This window comes from Ischnura elegans, chromosome 10 (genome assembly GCF_921293095.1).
Source record: "Ischnura elegans chromosome 10, ioIscEleg1.1, whole genome shotgun sequence".
Lineage (NCBI taxonomy): Eukaryota > Metazoa > Arthropoda > Insecta > Odonata > Coenagrionidae > Ischnura > Ischnura elegans.
This window is the reverse complement of record NC_060255.1, coordinates 91749085-91774031: the sequence shown is the minus strand read 5'-3', so window position 1 is coordinate 91774031 and position 24947 is coordinate 91749085. Positions and strand designations below refer to the sequence as shown.

Below are 24947 nucleotides of genomic sequence, written 5' to 3'. Positions count from 1 at the left end.
AATAACCCTTCCGAGGATTTGCGCCACTCCAAAGCAGCACACAAGAACGCGACAATGGCATCGATAGCAAATCTGAAATTTCCTACTTAGCCACTGCCCCATTTCTGCATGATACAATGGGATATGTGACGCAAAACCGCGGCACAAAAACTATAACTAACGCACAACAAAAACGCCTAGCCTTACGCTAATAAATGAGTGTTGGCCTTAAGGGCCCAAAGCTAACACTTTTTCTTCTTATGGAGGTCCCACGATGCCGTCCTCTTCAATCTTGTTCTCTTCTTAGGATGAGTCCTCACTCTTCACATCCAGCGATGGCTTGCGGACCTAGGGAGAGAGCGGGTTAGTGCATACACAAATAAATAACCCTTCCGAGGATTTGCATACGCTCCTAAGCAACATACAAAAACGTGACCATGGCATCAGTAGGAAATCATAAATTTCCTACCTAGCCATTGCCCTATTCCTGTATGACGCCAAAGAATACGCAGTGCAAAACCACGGCACAAAAAACTAAAACTAACGCGCGGACGAAAACGCCTAGCCTTACGCAAATTTAATTTTTTATTGGCCTTAAGGGCCCAAAGCTACGATTCACACGCAACCTTGTCTTCTTGTGGTGCTCCTTGAAGTTCAGTGTCTTCATCCTCTCTTCTTTCTTCGTGTGTCTTCGCGCTTTTCTCCGTTTCCAGCGATGGCTTGAATCTGTGAAGAGGTAAGATTAGTACATGCACAAACAAATATATAAAAAAACTCATGCAAGCCCTATCGCCGACCGATCGAATCTAACGACACACCGGAACAATATCTCGTAGCACGCATCACACGCAAGAAAAAAATCGCACGCAAGAAAATAAAATCACACGCATTCGCATATTTTTCTTTCTTCGAGCTCATTCGATGTCTTCATCTTCTCTCCTGAAAGGGAAAGATGTACAGACATTTTACAAAAGATAACAGAAATACACCCAGTCCAGGTGAGGGTTATAAATGTCCACTCATTCCTGATGCACTCGTAGAATATCTTCACTCTTCTTTCTTCTAGGCCCCAGTGATGTCTTCAATCTTCGGGGCCTGAACGTTGTCTTCAATTTTGTTTCTTTTTGTTGATTCTTCACTCCTGTAATAAATTCTGTTAGTACAAACAACACAATAAAATAAAAAATATGCACTTAAATAAAAAAAATACCCAAAGTAAAAACCCAGCCTAAGAAGGTATTCTTTATCGCCTTGGATCCAATAATTCGTATTTTATACCTTATAGTGCACCTTTTTGGTACATTTTTGTAGCGCTAATATGAATGTTTTTAACATTCTTCTTTGAACCATGGTTTTCACGAAAGTTTGTTTCTCAGAGCTCGTAAATTGTTTTACCAGAGTTTTACCATTTTGTACCTGGAGTCTCTCATAACTCCAGGTATGGGGTTCAGATCAACCAACATTTACCCACCGCACTCTTTTACCTTCTTAGGGATAAATGACCAATGCACAAGTGTTTTTCACTCATTGAATTACACAAGTCATCAGTTGAAGAAAGCAGCAATCTACACATCCTTAAACTCAGATCGATGAGTAGTCTCGTATTCTTTGTCAGGATGTTCTTATTCCTTGTAGAATCCTTCCTTCTTATTCATTAATTACTTTTCATTCCTCTATTGGTGAACCTGTAATTCAAACGTTGGGTACAACATCATTTTTGATTTCACGTACCCAATTCCCGTTATTCATTTTTTTCGACGTTCATTCTGAAATAAAAAGAAAAAAATTGAAATTAAAACGCAAGTCATATTCTCGGTGAGCATTAAATATTCATGTTGCCTAGGCTCACAATTTAAAGGAAATTAGAGCTTAGATATTTTAATTTTTCATTCGTCTCCTTAAACAAATATTTTAGTAATTGGTGTAAGATTTATAGTAAATTGGTTATTACCTTACCACAAAGAAATCGTCTGTATTGTTTTCATATAGATCTCGGATAAACTCCATCATAAGGAAATGGCGTCACTTTTTATAATCATTTGATGTTTTTGGAAACTTGAGATAGTGTTATGGAATGAGATAGGATTATTAAAATATTCGTGAGGAAGTAACTTTAATTTGTACTAATTAAATAATTAATAAACTATCATTTAATTTTGCCGTTTTAACTACAGTTTCTTAATTATGTTGGATACAGATAAATAAAGTAATAAACAAATACTAAAATGCACAAGGAATATTCAGAAGATGATGTAAGTATGCCTTAGCTTTGGAATTTACTTCTTGTTTGTGGAGAAAAAAAGCATGGTACTAAAGTAGGGAATACGTGAAATATCAACGATTTAGGCTTAATAATGATTCATCGTGGAATAAACATATTTTGACAATTACAGATCAAGCTAATCTTAAATTAGGGTAAGACAAGAATAGGTACTAGGAAAGTGCGACGACAAAGTGATAGAAATAGTTGCTACCCCTTCGTTAGACCGAAGTTGGTATACGCTGCCATGGATATATGTGTTTCTCTACTCTTAATTGTTGAAATTCCCGATTTATAGGCCTCATTGAACTATTTTCAGTGGTAATCGAGAAAAAAATAAATACGAAAACCTAGAAAACCTCGACGTTAACGCAAACGCCAGTGTGAATGTGACAAAAAGGTACCTACGTTAAACGTTTTCTCAACTTCTGCAACGGCAGCATGAACCCTATTGAATAGGAGTTGATGATGTCATGAGCTCATTTTGAGAGTGTATCTGTTATTTCGTTCATTCGCATTTCATTTCATCTATGATTAATATCTGTGGGTAATGTGTGATAAATATTTGAAAGCGTTATTAGCCCGCTGTCGCGACCGAGCTTAAAGCCACCGAGTGCGTCCACCGGGTTGAGGATGGTGGGTCGAACTGGTATATATGGTAGGTATATGTAGAGGTTATCTGCGAGATAAGTGAATTCTCTCGTCAAATAAGCAGTCGTAGACAAAAAGCGGTGGTGTTCTGAAGGGTATTGGGTTACCCTTGGGTAAGGTAGACCATTTAAATGATACCGAAACCTGTGACGATACCGTGACTTGGCGACTGGGGGCCGCCAACAATTATGTCTCTCATCACCCGGGGAAGAGGGCAGCAGCTCTTCTTCACATGTGCGAAGGTGGAGACCATACCGGTCGGTACAGCGACTCACATTTCACTACGGGCGTGGTAACATTTACTTTAACGGCTGTAGTTCTGCGATGTGGAATGCAAGGGGAAACCACCACATTATCATCCAGAGGAGTCGCAGCTACTCCACTCAATTTATGTAATGACATGATGGAATTCTCTCGGGTAAAATATTCCGGAGGTAAACTAGTCCCACATTCGGATCTCCGGGCGGGGACTACTCGAGAGGGTACATCGGTCAAAGGTGATAGAATGTTAAGGATAGGAACATGGAACGTTAGATCACTTCGTACCTGCGGTAAGCTAGAGAGCTTGTAGGAGGAGATTGCGAAGATTAAATCTCGACGTAGTAAGCAACAGCTAAATGAAGCGGCCCCAAGAAGGAGACTTTTGGAGTGGAAGCTACAGAATGATACACATAGGATCGCTAAATGGTAATGCTGGAGTGGACATAATGCTTAGAAAGAGCGCCGGGATGCGTGTTAAAAGCTATCTGCAGTTTGATGAAAGGATAGTGATGGTGAATATAGATACTAAAACCGTAGCTACAGTAGTGGTGCAAGTTTAAATGCCTACGTCAGATTATGAAGAGGAAGAAGTAGAATATGTCTACCAAGATATAGCGGAAGTTACCAAACAGGTAAGAAGGGAAGAAAATCTTATTAATGTAGGTGACTGGAACGCCGTCATCTGCGAAGATAAGGACGGAATAATAACTAGGAAATATGGGTTAGGTAACCGAAATCAAAGAGGAGAAAGGGTACTTGAATTCTGCACTGAGCACAGGCCAACACTTAATTCGAAAATCCCCTGCGAAGGAGATACGTGTGGAAGACGCCAGGAGACCTTAGAAGATTCCAAATCGATTACATTCTAGTGAAACAAAGATTCAGGAACCAGGTGAAGGACTGCAAAAGTTATTCAGGGGCAGATATCAATAGTGACCATAACTTAGTTATGACGAAATGCCACTTTCAATTTTAAAAATTGAAGAAAACCGTGAAAAATATATGGCAGGTTGAAAAATTGAAGGAGGTTCACCGTCAACTACCTTTAAAGAAGCTGAAGAAAAGAAAACAGGGGAGGATACGACCAATAAACCAGTGGAAGAGAGTAAAAACCATTATAAGTGGTCTGGAGGCAGCAGCTGAGGAAATTCTTGGTAAAAGAAGAGTCTTTATGAAAAAAAACATGGATCACGCAGGAAGTATTAGATCTCATTGAAGAAAGAAGAAAATACAAGGCTGCAAAAACAGAGGAAGGACAGAATCGTTACAAGAGGATAAGGAACGAAATATGTCGTAAAGCGCGGAAGGCTAGAGAAACGTGGATGAAAAGCATTTGCGAAGACGTGCAAAACAATCTTAAACATGGAAAAGTAGAGGCCGCTTATAGGATAGTGAGGAACCACTTTAAGGAAAGGGGCGTAAGATGTAATACCCTTAGGGACAAAAACGGAGAACTATTGATTGAAAACGAAGAAAAAGGGAAGAAATGGAAGGAATAACTGGAAGATTTGTACAAAGGAAGTCGCCTCAGAACGAATGCTATCGAAAAAGAGACGGAAGTGGATGTCGATGTCATGGGAGCCACAATTTTAAGATCAGAATTTGATGCGGCTGTAAGAGACCTCAGGATAAATAAAACGTCTGGCATTGATGACATTCCTGCAGAACTAATAAAAAAATCAGGAGAGAAGACGTTGAGCCAGCTATACAAAATCATTAGTGAATGTATTCGACAGGTGATATACCAAAGGACTTTGAGAGGAACATTGTAATCCCTATTCCTAAGAAGAAAAGAAGATTTTAGAACAATAAGCCTAACTACACATGCAGCAAAGATACTGACAAGGATCATCTAAATAAGAATAGGACGAAGAGCAGAAGAGTATTGGGATGAGGACCAATTTGGATTCAGAAAAAGCAAAGGCACAAGGGACGTAATATTGGCCCTTGACTGCTCACAGAACAGAGAATGAAAAAATAAACAAACTAACGTTCGTTGCGTTCGTGGACTTAGAGAAGGCATTTGACAACGTGGATTGGAGCGCAATGCCTGGGATCCTAAAGGAAATTGGGGTTCTTTAAATGGCAGAAGAATCATCCACAGTTTACACAAAAACCAAGTGGCGGTGATAAAATAGGGCCCAGCTGTGAAGAAGCAAAAATTAGGAAAGAAGTGCGACAAGGCTGTACATTGTAAATCGTAATTTTCAACGTTTACATTGAGAAAGCCATTAATGAAATCAAAGAAAAGGCATAGGGAGTGAATATCCATGGAGAAAAAATTAGCATGCTAAGTTTGGCCGTTGACATAGCCGTTATAGCCGACACAGAGAAGGATTCGAAAAATATTCTGGTTAATATGGGTAGGGTATTGGGTGAATATCAACTGAAAATAAACGCGAAGATAACCAAGATATTAGTATGCAGCAGAAGAGAAGTCAAGACTAACATTAAATTGGGAAGCAAAAACTGATAGAGGTGGATGAATTCGGTTATTTGGGAAGCAAGATAGCTAGTGACGGGAGATGTAAGAAAGTAATATCATCAGAATAGCCCTGGCGAAGAGAGTATTCCACCTAAAGAGAGACCCGCTTACAACGGGAAACTTAAATATGGAGGTAAAGAAACAATTTATAAGAACCTACATCTGGAGCATGCTCTTATACGGAAGTGAGGGATAGACAATGACCGCAGCGGAGAAAGCAAAGATAGAGGTCCTCGAAATATGGTGCTACAGAAGAATGATGAAAATCAAATGGATCGACCGAGTTAGTAACGAGGAAGTCCTAAGAAGGTCAGGAGAGAAAAGGAGCCTCATGAAAACTTTAATAAGACGACGGAACAACCTTATAGGCCACATCTTGAGACATGATGGCCTGATGAAGACAATCGTCGAGGGACAAGTGGAAGGCAAGAACGGAAAAGGAAGTCCTCGAAAAAAATATATGGAACAAGTAAAGAAGGATGTGAAAGAGAAGAAATACGTAGGTGTGAAAAGATTAGCTGATAGGAGAACTGAGTGGAGAGCTGCGTCAAACCAATCCTAGGATTGCTGACCAGTGATGATGAATACCCCGCTATTCATTTTGAAACACCTGGTACTTGGCATCCCATACATATTCCAATAATTCACATGTGAACTCAATACCAAATTAATAATAGCAAAAACTCGAATAATATTATGATCCTGCACCAGACGAAACTATATACTGCGTATGATACAAATGCGCATTCTTTCGAGCGAGCGAAACGGACCTCGTGATCGAGAGCACGAAATAAAAATCTGGTTACGACTCCAACTCATGAAAATAGGGTCGCAACTTTCGCCTTTCCTTGTTGTAACTTACGAGAGAATGGCTGAATGTGAAAGATTATTTCGCCCCATCATACCTTTACTTCCATCATCCGAGCTCTTATGACCTGTGATTTCGTATTTGAGTGAATGAGTCTGCTAGTACTGGCAGTCTGAATACCACGGTGCCCTTGCTTGTAAGATTCGGAAAATGTAAGGCATGCTAATTTTACGATAAACGCTTTAAACGTAGATTTTCTCAGCGAGGGGCATCGTTTATAGCGGCTTCCGGGTGCAGCTGCGTGTTGCGCTTTGTCGTGCAAGCTTTCGCGACCGTTGCAGGGCGCATCATCAGGCGATGAATGAAAATACGGAATTGGTTGTCAACTAATATACTCGTCCAACCTCCCCCACCCACCGGAGTAGTGCGGGAGGAGGGCGGCGCTGACGTCAGCAGAACTCTCAGCCCTATCCTAGAGCGGTGAGCGGCCTCTTCTTCGTGTCAAGTGAATGGCCTTGTTGGTAACAAATTCGCCGTTTTCGACGAACGTTTTGCAGATTTGTAGACAAAAAAAATCGTGATAAATTTTTAAAATTATGGGCTATGTCCTAGTGTACCTCCGAAAACATGACTCATTTATTCTCGTAACCCCAAATGGGTTCCTTGCCTTTGGACTTTCCAACTATATTTGCAGATGAAACCAAAATTAGTAGTCTAATTTAATAGGCTAAATAGGAACGTTAATATTGGAACTAGGAAGTACACCATGAAAACATTTATGTGGAATGAGCATTATACATAGTTACTCATAGACACTAGTAAAAATCGAAATGACCTTGATGTTTCAGAACTGTAATAATGAAGCGGATTATAAGTGGCCAATGGAACAATGAACCGATGAGCGAGTTCTACATTAATTACACATAGAAAGAGATTTTTATTATTTATATATTCTGGTATGGTATGGTATTTGGAGGAGGCGACCGACAGCTGAGGTCATTTGCGTCATGAGGGAAGGGTATGGAAGGAAGGGTGGAGAGAAACTCGGCGTCGGCATTAGCCTGCTCTTGACGAAAGGCGCCAAGGGGACCACGGCTTAACGTCCCATCCGACGGACGGAGTGTTGCGCTTGAAATGTCCTCCACACAACACTCGAGCGGGGATCGGGCAGTCTCTGAAAATTCTCTGCCACTGCCGGGATTTGAACCCGAGCTCGCCGGGTGGGAAGCCAACACTCTAGCCACCACACCAGCCCGAACCCCCCTTTATTTATTCTGCCGATTAAATAAGTTTGCATGGAATGTTAACAAAGTTTTCTGTCAATCTCCCCTACCTACATTGACATCGGCGATGGATTATTAACACCGGAAATCGGCATTCTTGCCGTTAGTTGTACCATAGGTATTGAATAAATAAAAGAAGATCAAAATTCACGCTACAGTCAACTGCCTAAATGATGATGAAATGCAGGTAGTAGTTCAATTTAAACAAATAACTAAGGGCACAACAATTTAATAGCAATGCGATTTACTGTAAATTTTGTTCTGAGAACTTCTTGAAATAAAATCTGGGAAATTCAATCTCATGCGTCGCAGTAAGACAATGGGTATAGGACCCAAGTAAGACTTTTTCCGAAGCATGCTTCATCCGCATCTCGCCTAATACGGAGTTTACACTCGTGGGGTTATTTGTAAACATAACCAACCCCTTTGGAAGAGAAACTACTTAAGAGCACTCGTTCCGATGGTGTATTTGGTGGAATATCATGCTGAAGAATATAGGATGTTATGGATTAAATGTTAATGACGAATAAGCAGTGGCGCCGACTCCATGGGGCCTGAGGGGGCCCGAGCCCCCTCAAAAATTCGTAATGGGTGTGAGGAAAAAATGTGTCAGGCTTGGTGATTTTCCCCGGAGTGTCCAGATATCGAGATTCGAGTTATCAGGGTTCTAATGTTGATCATATGACTTCTAAAATACTTAAAAAACTTAAAACTCACTACTTATAAAACTTCCCGGGGCAAGATCCGCGGTTTGGGCCCCCCAATATGTTTTGTAAGTCGGCGTCCCTGCGGATAAGTGAGTAATACACTCACAATGTGGGCATTATTCAGATTCTTTCAGACAGGACATCGTATGAGGTTCAGAAGATGTAGCATGACTATCAGATTTACATCACTTTTTTCTTTGCTGAAATTTAACTTCTACCTTCTCTTGTCATTGTGGCAGTTGACTGTCGGGTGAAATTCGACAACCTTTTCCACGTCGTCCAGCCTTTCTTACAGTGAACCTAACCATTATCTGCAAGTGCAAAGGGTCGCAGCCTACACTTAATCCCGCACTTCCAGGGAAAACCCCTGAGGTATCCTCAAAGAAAGGCGAAAGTAAATTTTAAAGCAACTATGGAAACACAGAGAAAGTGATTGACTGCTTTCAATTCAGTATAGCAATGCCCTTATAAATCTCCTATTTCCAGTAATGGTTTCCATAGCATAAGATTATAATCACTTAATATGCTGAAATTGTAAAGAATCTCGAAGCAGGCTTGGTGGACAGCCAGCAAAAAGACAACGCGTCCGAATTGATGAAAATATTTGTGTCACGGCCTCAACTTCTTCGCCCATTTCAAATACTACCTACCTGTAATATATTTTTGCCAGATAAAGCGCAAGCCCACAATTTTTTCACTACGTTCCGGATGAAATACTGTATAAGCACAAAATTTCAGGGTAGAAAACTCGTGAATTAGGTGGCTCGATCACCTGCTGTAAAGGTAGAACCTCTACTGCAAAGACCTTCGAAAACATGCCGTGATATTTTCATCCATTGAAGAGAAATGATGCCCTAGTCGATCTGTGAAAAAACAATTGGGAGTCATCGGCCATTTAGCGCTAATAACTGGATTTGAAAATCGTGATATTCAGCTTAAAATTACATTGCTCTTATGGCGGAACGCAGTCGTCCCTCATTTCAACATTTTATTTGTCATGATTTTCCCCGATAAGGATACCTCAAAAACTACTATGTGATGATCAAATAATCAGTGAATATAATGTATTTTTTCAGGTTACCTTATCGACCATTTAATGCAGATATTTATGATTGAAAAACGATGATGAGCCTCACTTCTGTTTTATAGGCGCCATATTGAAACAAACTTGGCCACTATGCTCGAGGAGTGAACAAAAACATTGCCAAGTTAAGATTGTAGATGATTTGCTATACACTGAAATATGTAATTTATCAGTGCTGGTTGTAAAAGTAATACCTATAAGCGCCCAAATTTTATTAAAAATACGAATAATCATGACAATTTTGTTCACTACGTTCCGGATAAAATACTATACAAGCACAAAATTTGAGGGTAGAAAACTCGTGAATTAGGTGGCTCGATCATCTGCTGTTAATCAGTTCTTCCTCCATTTTTGAGGAATTTTCCCTTGAAATGGGGGAGGAAGCATACTCCGTGACACATCGCACTTGCAGCTATTGGTTAGAGTCACTGAGACAGGGCTAGACGATGTTGAAAAGAAGGTCAAAATTCACCCTACAGTCAACTGCCAATATGGTGTTGTAAGGCAGGTAGTAGTAAAATTTCAACGAACAACTAAGGTCGTAAGAATTTAATAGTGATGCGACATAATCTATATTTGGTTCAACGAATTTTTTGAAGGCATAAAAAGGTCCGCATAGTGTCCAGGGCACCTGCGCTTAGGTGGTGTTCGGCACGATGATATTGACGGACCTGGGTCGATTTATATTGGATAAAAAGTGTATATAATTCCAAATTCCTAATTAAGTTTTTTTTCAATCGCCAAACCTAAAATAATTCATAATATGTTATACAAGAATAAATTATCATTCTTTTAATTTCATACTTTCTACATTTCATCGACTGTCGTTTAAAATTAAACTGGTTTTAGAAGGTAGATGGGTAAACGAGGAAGAGGACGGAAGAAAATAGGATTTTTAAATAGTAAGAAAAGTCGTATATTGATTTGCAGGGGGAAGTCCAAGAAGCCAGAGAGCCAGAGAGTAGACAGCCGGAATACTTTTTAAATACACCATGTTAACCTATCATTACAGGTAGATTTATTTAATTATAATAGTAAAAAGTTATTTTCTAAATCAAAATAACTCTCCATAAAAAAAACCTCGTCGTACCGCAAATATACGCCGTAGAAGATATCTGGGAAGAAAAGACAAGTGGGAAATTTAGAGTGGCAATATGTCATAGCGTCTAGTTAAATGGAAATAATTCCTCGATGAAACGTATCTACTTGAGCAAAATATTTTGGAAGAAACCTCAGAACGCGTTAGATTTCACATGACTAAATACTTCCCAAGTCATCGCACATCCAATGTTCGGCACTCATTCCAAATGAAAGCATTGACTCGTAGTAATTAAGCATAAACTAAGTAATGGAATCCCCATCTCTGACTTCGAAACGAAGTTCATTTGTTGTCCCCTTTTTCGATTTAGGTATGTAAAATTATTAACAAAACCACACAATATTTATGGACGGTACAGGAAAGCAAAATTTTGTGGTGATTGCAAACTTGGTTTAAAATTTTTTAAAGAATTTATTAAAATAATGTTTTTAATCAAATCAAAGAAAACTATATGCTGTCTATGTCTACTGCGTGGCACATAAATGATGTCAAATAAAACAGCAATTGACTTCATTAGTCCGTCAAGCTAAATTACAATTGTTTTAAAATTCTTAAAAATGCTGAATTTGCTATAAATATGAGAATATAAATGGATGAAATTCTCTGAGTCCACCCTAATGCGCAAATCACTGGAAGAGTTCGTTAGATGGAAGGAAAGATAAAACACGACGATTTAAAATCTTCCTCAATTTTTCATTCTCTCGTTGTTATGAATAAAATTTCCTTAGCTGACGCCCACTATCAGTGAGTTAGTTGCGCCATTGCATTTAGGTGTACATACTCATACAGAAAGATTCACTCATCGCGGAAAGGCCAAGATAGGCCATTATAGACCATAGCTTATAAGGGTATAAACAACGACGAACCTCACAAAGCCCATGCGTGAGGTAGGTGAGAAGTTGCGGTGAGGTGACTCACTCGGAATGAGTGTCTTCATGAGCTCGACATGCTAACGTCATCAACTTATCTCAAAAGGGTTTACGCAGTCGATTTTCTGCCACGTAAAGTTCGGAAGGGAAGCGATGGATCATAAAATGGCAAAATACGAGTCTCTAAATTTTCAAACTATCACAAATCACATATAAAATGGTTCAAAGACCCACCTTGTCGAATAAAAGTGTTCAAGATACAAAAAACACCAAGCTTGTAGAAAACTATTGTTACCTTTCTCTCTCTGAGGGTTAGTCTTTAATAAATTCTCAAAATGTATTAAGTTAACGGTATTAAACTATCACGATGTAATTAAATTACGTGTTTCACCGATTAATTTTTGAAAATTTCATTAAAAAAGGTCTTAAAAGTCACTTGAAAGTGTAATAAGTTCTAGTATATTGTTAATATTTTTATCCGCGTAGGAACACATAAGACAGAACTGCCCCGTCATTGTCTGAGAAAATTACTGTCCGTTATTCTAAATAAACTGCCAAAATGCCAAAAAAAAGTTTAGCTTTACCGGTTCAATCACGCAAAATCACCAGTCAAGGGTATCAACAATGGAGATAAATGAAAATTTCACTGACTTACCATACCTTCAGCTGGACATCCCTCCCGTGCGACCTTGGCACAATTTCCCGATAAAAACTTTTACGTTTCATGTATCCAACTTTTACAACTTAACGTATTTGAATTGCTGTAAAGAAATACAAAAATCACAAATTAAATTTTGCTATTTACATCTTCATTTACATAGGCGTCCTGGAATCAATTATAATCTCGATAGTTTTCCACAAAAGTCTCTAGTAATGCTATGTAGATTGTAGAGCTATAGAGACCATAAGAAACATGATGGAAAAGGTTAGAGATCATTTATAGCTTGGTCGAATAACCAATGAAGATAAATGAATAAAGTTTTCTCTGCTTTCCGAGCGAGTAAGGCAATCTAAGGCTGCCGTCATTTCGGATTCCCTTTCGTAACTCATCCTCAAGGCTATAACGGCTACTTGAAAATTTCTTACCCGCGCAATAACCCAGGGAAACTGTATTAATTCTATTTGCTAAGAAAGTGTGCAATCATGCATACCTATGAAGATTGACATACCTTGGGACTTTACCGATTTTGTGTATCGTTGCTACATCAGTATGGAAGATACGAAACCTTGGAGTAAAACTTTTTGCCACACACTTTATATAACTTTAATATAAAATAGAATCGTCCATACCGGTATTTATGATGAAAGTAAAGAACAATGAATGTCATGAGGACCGCTGAGCCACAGTTTAAATTGGAACTCCGTTCACACAATTTCTGCACCACAACTTAATAGCTAAACTCACACTCGTAGAATAACACATAATTTAAACACTGGAAGGCATAACACAGAGGATTCCGCCACAAGCATAAATGGACATCTCACGCGAAGTAAATGAACTAAATTACAGAAATAGTCCTAATGGCACTGCATCGAGGGCAACTTACGATAGAAATTTTCTCCGGGAAGATATATTCGAGGTTATTTCTTCAAAAACGATGACTAACCTCAAGTATCGTATAAAATAAAACGGTTATTCAAGTCACTTATAACAGTAATAATTATCAAATTCCATTTAATGTCTAATTTAAACACAATCAAAACTAAGGATCACTTCGTGATTATAGAAAATGACAGCTGTTACTTCTTGGGTACACACACGTACTCACCTCTTAACACGATGAAAGCTGCCGGCAGACTGACGAGAAGTCGTCAGGTGACGTATGTAAGGCCAGTGTCATGTGACAATCGACTGTGACTATTGTGGGAGGGGGTAAACTAGCTTTAAAGGCCAGTCAAACCCTAAACAGTATGCTTATAATATAGAACTCAATAATTGCATTATGCCATAGCCCCAAAAACAGTCCCTAGCTATTTGACGCCACATAGACCCCATTCAAGGATATAATGCACTGTCCTACCCCACCTCCCCACCGATCTTATCTTGTCTCACCCTCACGAACTTTGACGTCATTACAGCACTTTATCTCTTATTTCGGCAGCCAAAAGAAACCACCCAACCTTCGTCAGCATCATTTTTCACCACAGCTGTTACGAAATCTGTATTGCCGATGACACAAAAGGGACAACGAAGGAGTTGGGGTATGGTTCTCGTTGTCATGTGGGTATTGCATGGGAGTCGTTCGACGCTAACGAAGGAACTTATAGATTCTCCGGAGTACGGACGTCATAAGGCGGAAGTACGACCTTCCTCATATCCTTAGGAGCATCGCGGTCGCACGGATAGTGGTACGGAATTGAATACTTTATTCATCTTGGATTATTTGAAACATTTTATCGTTATATAGAAAAGTGATTGCTTCGTTAACCTCCTCAGGCATTCGCGACATGAATCTTTGAATGTGCACAGCGTGATATCATGATCCGTTACTTTCGGAGGGGAACTTCGAGGTACACCAATGTGCCTACTTTTAACCGGAGTCCGGAATCTAGGAAGAGACTGCAGAAGGAAGGGTATTGTAGTGACATAGTGGATAAGAATCCCTAGGGCGGGCTCGCCGGTTACTCTTCTGGGGGCAGGGTCTCGAAGCGAAGCTTCCTGGCTATTGGACCTATAGGAGGTGCCTAGCAGACCTCTCCCGAATCTGTTTTCACCCGCCCCTTGGATTCCTCTCTACCTGCTTGTTTGCTTGCTGTTTTACGTCGGCATGTAGTGCATCAGTTATTTGCTTGGTGCTGTGGTAAGTACTCTTATTTTAATTTCTATTAGTTACTCATTTTTTGGCAGGGGTAGTGAGTCGTTAGTTTATTTCAGCTGTTGAGTCGTCAGAAGTGTTTCAAATACATTAGTTTTGTTTTTCATCCCTTTGCTGGTTATTATCGTGCCGTACTCTTGATGGTTTAACGTTGAGTTGGTTTAATCGAAATCTTATAGTTATCCTGTTTTAAATTCATTGATCAATTTCATCCTTCGATTAGCTTTGTTGAAATTAGTTTCCACGTTCGGTGCGTGACGTAGCTAGTTTCTTGGTATTGTTTGATCGCGCTAATATCTATAAAAAAACTTGGCTCCCTTTAGGCTAGCTTTTATGAATTATTAAGTTTTGATAGACATAGCGTATCATAGAATTGGTTGCTCGTTGCCGGATTCGAAAATGTCAATTAGTGTGAGGTTCTCCGGAGCCGCATTGCCGCGTTGGTTAATCAGTTTGGTAGGATGGCGTATACCTCTGAGAGAATGGTTCTTTAAGTGTTTATTGAAGAGCTCTCCGCGAAAAAGATCTGCACGATCCTAAACAGCCGCGGGGCGATCGAGAGCCTTCCTCGAAGTCTGTCGATGAAGGGGTCATGCCATCCCGTATTTCTTAGGCTTGGAGGGTCGTATCTGGGAGGAACAGTGGTAGTCTCTCTCTAAAGCCTTGGTTAAACGATATATTAACCCGTATGTGTAAGGTAAAAATGTATTAACGCAAAAATGCAACGTGTAACCACCCAACTTTTGCCAATTCATGTTCATAAAATATAACCTGTCCTAATTTTGTTCATGCACTCATAATTGCGCCGTTCTGATCCACCAAAATCGTTCATGTACTTAGACAGCAACACGTACGGGTTAATGTACCATGAAACCATATCTTTAGAGGAGATTTGGGTGGTGCTGATGAAAATCCAAATCCCGTTTTGAATTCCATCCGTTACTTTCGGAGGGGAACTTCGAGGTACACCAATGTGCCTACTTTTAACCGGAGTCCGGAATCTAGGAAGAGACTGCAGAAGGAAGGGTATTGTAGTGACATAGTGGATAAGAATCCCTAGGGCGGGCTCGCCGGTTACTCTTCTGGGGGCAGGGTCTCGAAGCGAAGCTTATTACCTCTGCACCTCAGAAGGGGAAGGACTGGAAGGAAAAAAGGAAGGAAGCGCCGCCGTGATAGGAGCCCGACGAAGCCTCCTGGGAGTGGATAGGGAAGGAAGGGAGGGGACGAGGAATCCCTTACCGTCATAGCGGCGGGCGGGTCCTAACACCAGCGAAACCAGGCAACAGCCATTGCTATTCTAACAATTTTGGAGGATTATCCTATGAGGAAGAATAATCCAACGATCAAATCGTTAGATATTGTAGTGACACAGGTAGTACAGTCACGTCCACCGTGTGATGGTTCCTTAGCGTAAAAGGGAACACCACGAGGGAACGAGCCAATTCGTGGCATCATTTTGCATTCCGGGTGGCGGCGTTTTAGCTGATGAAGAAGGCGGATGTGGACACGAAGTGCTCCAGTCTGTGTAACATTACGAACTAAATTTTAGCAATTTCACCTTGATTGCGGTCTCGGCTTTGTTTATCATCTAACCCTGTCATTTTTATTCCCTAATCCGTGAGTATGGGTGATAACATTTCTCTTGTGCAGGGGCAGAGATCTGCACTCTTTGACACTCGTGCCCTCAGTGCACGCTGAGCTATTATCTCGGTACCCAGAGCTGGGAGGGCACGCGGCTTGAGAGCGTATATTCCTTATGTTGTAGACTTTTGTACTCAATCACCGAATTTTGGCCACCCTCGCCCTTTGGGAACGTGCATGAGCGCTATAATTTCGTTATATGGAAGGGAGGATTTGTTGCATTTTGCTGCGCCTTGGTGATGTGCTATATTATCTACCGATTCGATCGATGGATTTTTCTTCCTCATTGGAAAATCCACTGGTATTGGTAGAAAATTAATTTCATATGTATGCTTGGTTTCGCTAATAGTAGGGCCTCCTTCGCTTCCATAGCGTTGGGGTGTTTTCCCCTCGTCCCCTCCCTTCCGTTCCTATCCCCTCCCAGAGGCGTCGGCGGGCTCCCATCGCGGCGGCGCCTCTTTCCTTTTTCCTACCTCTTCAGCCCCTCCCCGGGTGATCGGGCGTATAAGCCACGGGCTTGGTTCCTAGCCCCGGTGCGTTGTACCCTTAAGAGGGTTAACCTAAAACCCTCATAGTCTCCGATGTGCCATAAATCTCGGCAATAATAAGTCCGAGGTCTGATCTGCGCGTTACAGACTCCGTTTGTGTCACAATTAGCATTCCGTGAAAGAGATTCAGCCAAATTATTTAACAAAAACTCGCCTCCCGCTCAAAATGCAACTAAACACGACAACTTTGAGCCACCAGATTCATCGATTCAGACAATTCTGAAACGTTACACACACAACGTTCGTGAGCTCACATCCCAACGCAAAGGTTGATGAACAGAAATTTGTGTTTTAGAGGATTTTGTGTGTTTTTGTTTATTTCACTAGTTGAATCGTCAAGAATGTTTCAAATATATTATTTATGTTCTTCGTTTTGTAGTTTGTTATCAACGTAAGTCGCATGCCTAACGGATAGGTATGGGAATTCGTTTTTACCCCGAACCATATGGACTAAAATAAATTCTTGGCGTAATTTCGTCAGGGCATTTCCTTTTTAAGTATAATTTGCTGGTTTCCGAACACCCCCTGCCACACGCCTTTTAGGCGGATTGTGGGGAAGTATGTTGATGTAGATAAACATGAAGTCTCACACTGATTTTTTCATGTTCAGTCGCCTTAATCGAAACCGTATAATTATCCTAGTTGTAATTCATTCATCTATTTCATCTATGATTTTGAAAAATTAAAATTTCTTGTTGACGGTCGGTGAGTGAAAGAGCTTGTTAGTGTCTTGGTGTTTTAATTACAAAAAAATCTTTTATATCTCCCTTTAGTATATATTTTTAAGGTTAGGTCGGCTTTTTATCCAAACTCAACTGTGTGAAGTGCGGAAATTTTTATATTCCTCCTAGACCTCTTTTCCCATAGTTGGTGTTGCGAACATATAATTGCAGTTACAAAATAATTCGAGTTCCCAAAATTATCCCTTGATTAGATAACTTAAAGATGTAATTAAGGGGGTTTGAAGCTGACTCGCTTACATAAAGTGAATATTAAAAGACCATAAACTTAAAATATTAATTCATGATGTCTTCTGCTTCGTGGAACATTACTCTCTCGGTACGCCCTGGGGTGGGTTAGGGTCGTCGTTTCAGAGGCGGCGGTTGATTAGTTTTCGCGGCACCTTAATAGTTAATAGATAATGATGCCTCTTTGCAAAAAGGTATTCGCATAGTGAGGAGGTAAGAGGTGGAGGTGTAGATAGAGGTAGAGGTCGCGGTACCTCGAGGTAACAAAAATGCATTGTGTGTTATGGGCGCGCGCATAGTAAGCAGGTCGAGGTAGAGGTGTACCTCGCGGTTCACCAGGAGGTCGCACGGGACCGCTTTCAAAGCCAAACCAGTTTATCTTTCGAGCGGTGAGTCGCGAGGTATATGGGGAGGCTTCTCCGTGATTGGTGCGTTCTAGGCCCGTTTCAATTGACATCCTAATGTTTTCCCCAAATTTGTCTGGGTAATAATTCAGTTGCAAATACAGGTGGTGATATTCTCCCAGACCTTGTAGCGCTTGATTTATGGGATAAGCACTGAATTCGCGATTACTTAACGGCCAATCAGCCACCACTAACATGCTGATGACATGTCGTGACCGTCACCACTACTATCGCTTAAAATTGTAAAAATTTTACAACTAACCACATAACCATCATATTTGATGCCACACGGTGAAAGACTGGATCGTGTTCGGGCCAATGGGAAAGCTGCGTGCGTAAACCTCTTTTCTATGCGATACAACCTCTACCTCCACCTCAATATCCATCTCTACCTCTTTCTCCACTTCCATCTCTACCTCCTCACTGTGCGAGTACCCTGATCTGATAAACGTAGACAGGTTGTACTTAGATATTGAGCTATTATATTTATTGTCCGTCCTAATAAGGAGGGCGGGTAAGAGCTAAAGGCACCTCCCGAGAGCCCAACAATAGCTGCGTATCTGCCGTCTGCCAGATAGTAGCCAAGGTCAGGTCGACCTCATGCGCTATACTGAGTCACGAATTGCACTCCAATCTGATAAATTATCTCACAGAGTTAAGCAAAACTAGTATTTTTTTTATAGTTTGGATGTCTACGAGTGATTCCATGGACATAGTCTACACGCGACGGAGTTAGGTAAATTACTTTTTTAACACTTAGTGATTGCAAAATATTTTTTGGTTTCATTTAAGAGATTATTTTGATTTTTTGTGTCACTCTTGAGTGTTGCACTCCTAATTTCCATAACTCCGTCGTGTTCAGACTCTTTTATCATGAAATCATGCGTAGAAATCAACACTGTAATTCAAATATAATTATTACATATACTTTGGATAGTAATTTCTCGTTAGTTTTTCATTCGTGACTCATTATAGTCAATGCGGTCGACCGAATCCCGGCAATTATTTCGGGTACGAGGCTATTTTTGGGCTCTTGAATGGTACCTTAATCCCTTGCCCGCCTTCCCTGTTTGACAAGCAATAAAGTTGCTAGTTCATCCGGTGGAATAAAAGCTTTAATTGGAGGTTTACCTTAAGCATTGCCGCGTTTTCTATTTCTTTTATTAATTACGGGTGTCAGCGGTCGTCGCTCCCGAACACCGATTTAATGTCTCTACGTAAGAGCAAAATACAGGGAATTGATATGTCAAATATTTTCCGTCAAAATTCGGCTCAGAATGTGTATTTTTATTATGTATATTATATAATCCTTTAATTTCGTAATTTAATCAAAAGTGTTTTTAAAGAAGGCGAAATAACTATCGTAAACAACATTTTATTCCTTTCAACTCATTTAATACCGCAGTATTTTCCACTTGCCCAAAGCAAAAAATATGATCCCCATCGTTGGTTTAAATAATAATTTTTAGGTTCTTTGTAGATCTTGTGAAAAGGCCGCCTTAATTCTTCTCATACAAAGAGCCAATGGTGAAAAGAGAGCGTTGTATGCTTTAAATATCCATCAGCTAATTTCAAATATTTTTTATGCAGTTGCTATGCTACAGAATGTTATTTCCATTAAGCTTAATTTATATTTATATACTTTTTTTATTTAATTTCCATAAGGCCCTTTCCTTATGATCATTTTTAAATGGCGTGGGTTACTTTTTGATGGATCTTTAATTTTATTTTAACTTCTCTGCTAAAATAATAAGTCATACAGTTCAGTCATTTTATGATACATAGATTAAAAGGTTTACTATTGAATATACGTGTCTGAGGCATATACCCGTAGGTAGACACTCTTGTAGAATAGCTATCACTCATACCGCATCTAATTAATTACATGACTAGGGTTACACGACTTCGTGCCTTCAAAGCTACTCAATGTATTTTATATTTTCAAAGACATTAGTTGCAGCTTTTTGCTTAACTTTAGTAAAAAATAAACTAGTCTATTGCATCTCTACATCTACATCAACATAATACCCTGCGAGCCACCTCCAGGGTGTTTGGCAGGGGGTGATCAATCACCAGCATGCAGCATGCATATGGACTCCCACATGCACACCACACCGTCCAAAAAACGTCCCGTATACTAACAAACTATACTACTATATGCTGTTAGAAATAATAATTGAATTTAGAAACATGCATTAATTTTTACATATGTTAGTAGGCTACACTACAAGTCATGCAATCTATTTACGAGTTCTACTGCTGCCGTTATAATCTCTTATTGATCGTGGAAAAAATGACATTCGGAATCTGTCTGTTCTACAATCTATCTCTCTTATTTTATTTATATGATCTGATTTTCCGCAGTATGTTGGCGTCTATAAGATATGGTAAACTTCGTCAGAAAATACACTGCTTTTGAATTTATCTAAAAGGTTTAGTCTATTTTTCAATCTACGGTCCGACAGAGATTGCCATCCGAGTTTATCTAAGAGGACAGTTACACTAACAAGACTATCGTAACGACCTTTCACATACCTGGCAGCTCTTCTTTGTACGCGTTCTACCTCTGCTATTAAGCCTTTTTCATGAGGGTCCCAAACACTGGCAGCGTATTCCCGATGTGGCCTAACGAGGGAAAAGTAGCTAATTTCTCTCACTTTGTCGTCGCACTTTCCTAATATTCTTTTAACAAAACCCATTTTACGATTAGCTTGACCGGTTATTTCTCGAATATGTTTATTCCACGATAGATCATTATTGAGTCTAACCCCAAGATATTTCACGGATTCAACTGCCTTTAACTGCGTGCCCCGAATGATATAGCTACGTTGTAGGGAGTTGTTCTTCTTCCAGAAATTCATTACGACGCATTTTTTCAATTTTAATTCTAACTGCCAAGCATCGCACCAAGCTTGGATAGCAGCAAGGTCAGTCGTTAGCTGCATGTGGCTGTTTGAACGCGATCACCGTTCCGTGTTGTCATTATCGTCTATTGGACTCGTGAATAGCTATTGAAGGAGGTCATGCTTAAATTCGAGACTACATATTGCTAACTGCATGGGATTCGCCAGCACAGGAGATCTTAACACTTAGTGCAAAGTGCAATTTTCTGCCTCTTTTAATTCATGTTCTGCATCTCAATAGAGATTCGTCGATTTGGATACCATGAGTGTATGCATAGGATAGTTATTAATCCGTGTCTTATAATGAAACGCTTAGAAAATTATGAATATTTTCAATAGCTAAACAAACAAGCTCAAATTACTTCCGTTCTCTTTGGGTCTGGAAGAACAAATATTTTTATTCATGAGTTTTCACATTCCTAAAAGTAATATTTTAGGCTGAGGAAAAAAATCCTATCATGCAGGAACAATTTTTTAAATAAAATAAATTCCCCAAGGCCGTACTCTTTGGTGGGCAAAGTGGGGGGTGGGAAGTTACAAGGCTGACATGGGGGGGGGGGGGTAATACACGGAAATCAAGCTAAAACACTATGCAACAAAACAGACGTGCATCTCACTCACTGACCTTGCAGATTTGCTCTAAGGAACAAATTTCCGCGAGGGTCTCAACCACAAACACATTCTGGTTTGCGAAGCTTCCGCTCACGCCAGTGATCCACTGACACGCAAGAAACAGTCAAAATTATATAATTAAGACAATCACGCTCACACTCACTCACCTCGCGCGTTTGCTCCAAGGAACAAATCCCTGCGTAGGACACACGCACTCACTCACACATGTTTGTGGAGCTCTCGCTTACGACAGTGACCGTCAAACACACGGGAGTTAGGGATGGGTAGACGGGTTGTAAGTGCCCAAGAAGTTTCTCCTTACATCTGGTGTTTTTCCTGCTAAGCAGGCCTCCTCAGGAGATTTCTTTGGGGAATTTATTTTCTTTTTAGATCGTTCAATCACTTTTATCAGGAACAATTATTTGCTAGGAATTTCAAAATACCCTTAATCTCACACAACGCCATTATCGAGTTCTATTTGTTTACATGGGTTCTTGATACCAAAGCAAGTGCGTGCTGATGATTTCTAGAAATAATGGTAGTAGCTAAACTTTCTTCGCTAAAATTCGTTATAATAGCTAAAACTTTCTTCAAAATAATGGAAATATTTTGATTGAAAATAAGCGCGTATCCAATTATTATATCTAAATAATTTTGGCGTGATTTCTCTTTTACATCGAAGGATCATGGATGAGAAAGTTTTTTCCTTGCTTTGGCGAAGTTAGCTTCATTTAGCTTAATTTATTCTTAGGAGATTGGGAGGCTAATGGCCATTTAGATGAGATCCGGGTTCAAATCCTTAACAATAGTTTGGTTTCCTTTTATTTTTTTATTGTCTGAATCGAAAGATTATTACTCCTGGAGTACGTATTTCACGCTTATAGATTTTTAAATGACCACATCTATTTTTCGCGATTAAATGACAAGTGAAAATTTTCAAGCGCGCGAAAACGCGACGGCTAAGTATGAATGCTAGGAAAACTCCCTGTGACGTCGTTCTGGTTCCCGCTGCTGCAAATGAGGTGAACTTGGGGCGAGGCTTTGAGCGCTGATACGGCGCAGTATGCTGGCAGGTAGCAGAGTACTCTACTAGCAGGTAGTGCTTGGCTTAAATAAGGATTATTACTACCTTATCTAACGAAGAAAACTTTCCGACCATGGGCAGTTTTAATAGGTGATTATTGAGACATGTTTCCCTGATCTCTGTGCCTCATGCATGCCTTGGTAATCTCAGACGATGTAAAACTCCTATCTACTCGTATAGAAACTAGGTCCCTATGACGTCACGTGGAGTGGCATCGCATGGGCGCAAATCTGGTATTTTTCAAATGAAGATAAAAATTGACCATTGCCATTCGTTTAAACCGGTATTTCGAAAACCAAATAATTTGTATATTATGAATACACTAATGGTGGGTAACGAACCGCAATCAATGCCTTTCGCTTTCTTTGATGAAGGAAACTACCCTATCCTCGAAGGGATAGGTGTCTCAGGGAAAGGAACTGGTCCCCACTACCCTGGATGCGTAAAGTTCTAACGCCTGTGACTAAGTCTGGGTTGAGCTCTTCCCTTACTCAACCAAACTAATCTCTACCCAAACTAGCCGTTTGTTAACCACTAACCACCCTAAATCATTTGTTTTAATTCCGTGGTAACAACTGTGAGCGTCCTGTCTTATCTATCTAATTGGTTGCCACGCCGCCCACGCGATTAACTCGAGCTCTTCCAAGCTCCGTTCTCTTCCTTCTTTCCTCCCGACCTATAAGAACTCCTTACGTCACCGCTGCCGCTATCGTTTCCCAACTCCCCCATTTCCTTTGAGCGTCCTTGCTAATCGCTTTTGCTTGCCGATATCGAATCATCGTTTGCGGGCCTAACTCAATGATAGCCCCTCCATGACGAGGGGGGCAATCGTTTATCGCGAGGTAATTGACGCCTTTATGAAATTCACACCATGAACCTTCTATGTGGAATTTCTTCCGGCGTAAAATGCTGGAAGTGCTTTACCAAAAATAATAAATCTTTCCTATGTTATCTGGAATTAAAAGTAAGTATTACCTATAGGGTATCAAAAATAAGAATGTTTGGGAAACTGAAAATTTCGAGGCTCATAACAACACTCTGTAATTGTCTCATTGCTAACTTTTCAAGTAATGCAGTTTTTAAAACAAATATCTTTTCACATATTAGCAATTTTAACTCATGGTTAGTTTCTATAATGCTTTACTTTTTTATTCCTACCTATATAAGGTTAAAAGCAGAATTTTTAAAATCAGTTTTAGCTTGTTTACTCTTGCCTAGTCCACGCTGGCGGGGTGGAAATTACATAGATACACGCATATGACCTACCCAGGCAGTGGATGACCTTGGAGGGGTGCTCAGTAGCGGCATAATCGGATCGGTGCCGCAGCTCACGGAGTTGTCCGTGAACTTTTGCTCTTTCGGGGTTCTCTCCCGTACGTAACAGTAATAATAAGCGTTTACTGCCGTGGATCCGTATTGTCCCAATTACTTCATAGTTATAAAAATTTGGCTTGTTTTAAATATTACAATACAAATAGAAATAATAATAAATTTCGAAGAACTTCAACAGACTTATTCGACAAAAAATAAATAGTTCCGTACTGCAATATCAACTTCCACTCAATTTACTATTCGTCATGAAACAGGAAATAGTGTTTATCTGGAGGAGTATGGAATTTAAGAAATGGGGAAGGTTTACAAAATATATAAAATAATTATGTAATACATTATAATTACATTGTGTAATAATTATATTATTACACAAATATATTTTAATGTGACAGAACCGTGATACATTGTAGCAAACATTAGAGGAACCATACCTGTTTATAACTTAGAGGGATTCCAAGTTTATATTTAAGCAGAAGGAATAAACGGATTATGCATGGACTCTTAAGGTCCTAAGTTTTTGTTCGTTTACTCAAGCATAGTCCATGCTTGCGGGTTGGAAAATATGTAGACAGTGGATGACCTTGAACGCTGGGTGTTCAGTCGCGGCAAAGTCGGATCGGTACCGCGGCGCTCAGAGTAATCAGACATGACTCAGGCGTAAAATAGCAAGTATTCAGGAGATTGAAGCTAAAAAAAAAAGTTATAACGAAAGAAAAGTCCCTTATTCAGGCATTGTTTCATGATTTTAAAATGAATTAACGCCGGAGTTGCCAGCCACTTTTCTACATCTACATAATACCACGCAAGCTGCCTAATAGGCGTGTGGCAGGGGGTGTTAGGATACCAGCCGTTTACAGCTAAATAAAAAAATGAAGTGCTCTAACGAAGTTGGGACTAGCGTTTATTAAAGTTCTTCATGGTTCGGAGGAAAAACGAATTCCCATATCAATCCGTTCGGAAAAACATCTCTCTTAATTTATAGCTTCTATTGGACCTGGAAATATAGTGTGACTCTAATAATATGCTCTCTGTGCCTCTCTTAAAGATATCCATTCTCAATTGTTCAAGCAATCTAAGCCTAGCGCGCAGCCTCCGAGTCTCCAGCGGCTCCCAGCCTAATTCGCTTAACATCTGGGTAACACTGTCTGTACGA

General features: G+C 40.0%; 1 protein-coding gene across 1 annotated transcript in view; it reads left to right on the top strand.

Annotated features, from left to right (window-relative positions):
• Positions 1–12399: 12399 nt before the first annotated feature.
• The window catches only part of LOC124166480, a 53781-nt gene continuing 41233 nt past the window's right edge, over positions 12400–24947 (top strand). Inside the window, exons 1-2 of the mRNA XM_046544010.1 lie at positions 12400–12411; positions 14127–14287. Coding sequence (XP_046399966.1) covers positions 12400–12411; positions 14127–14287 — 173 coding nt within the window. The remainder of the gene's footprint in view (positions 12412–14126; positions 14288–24947) is intronic.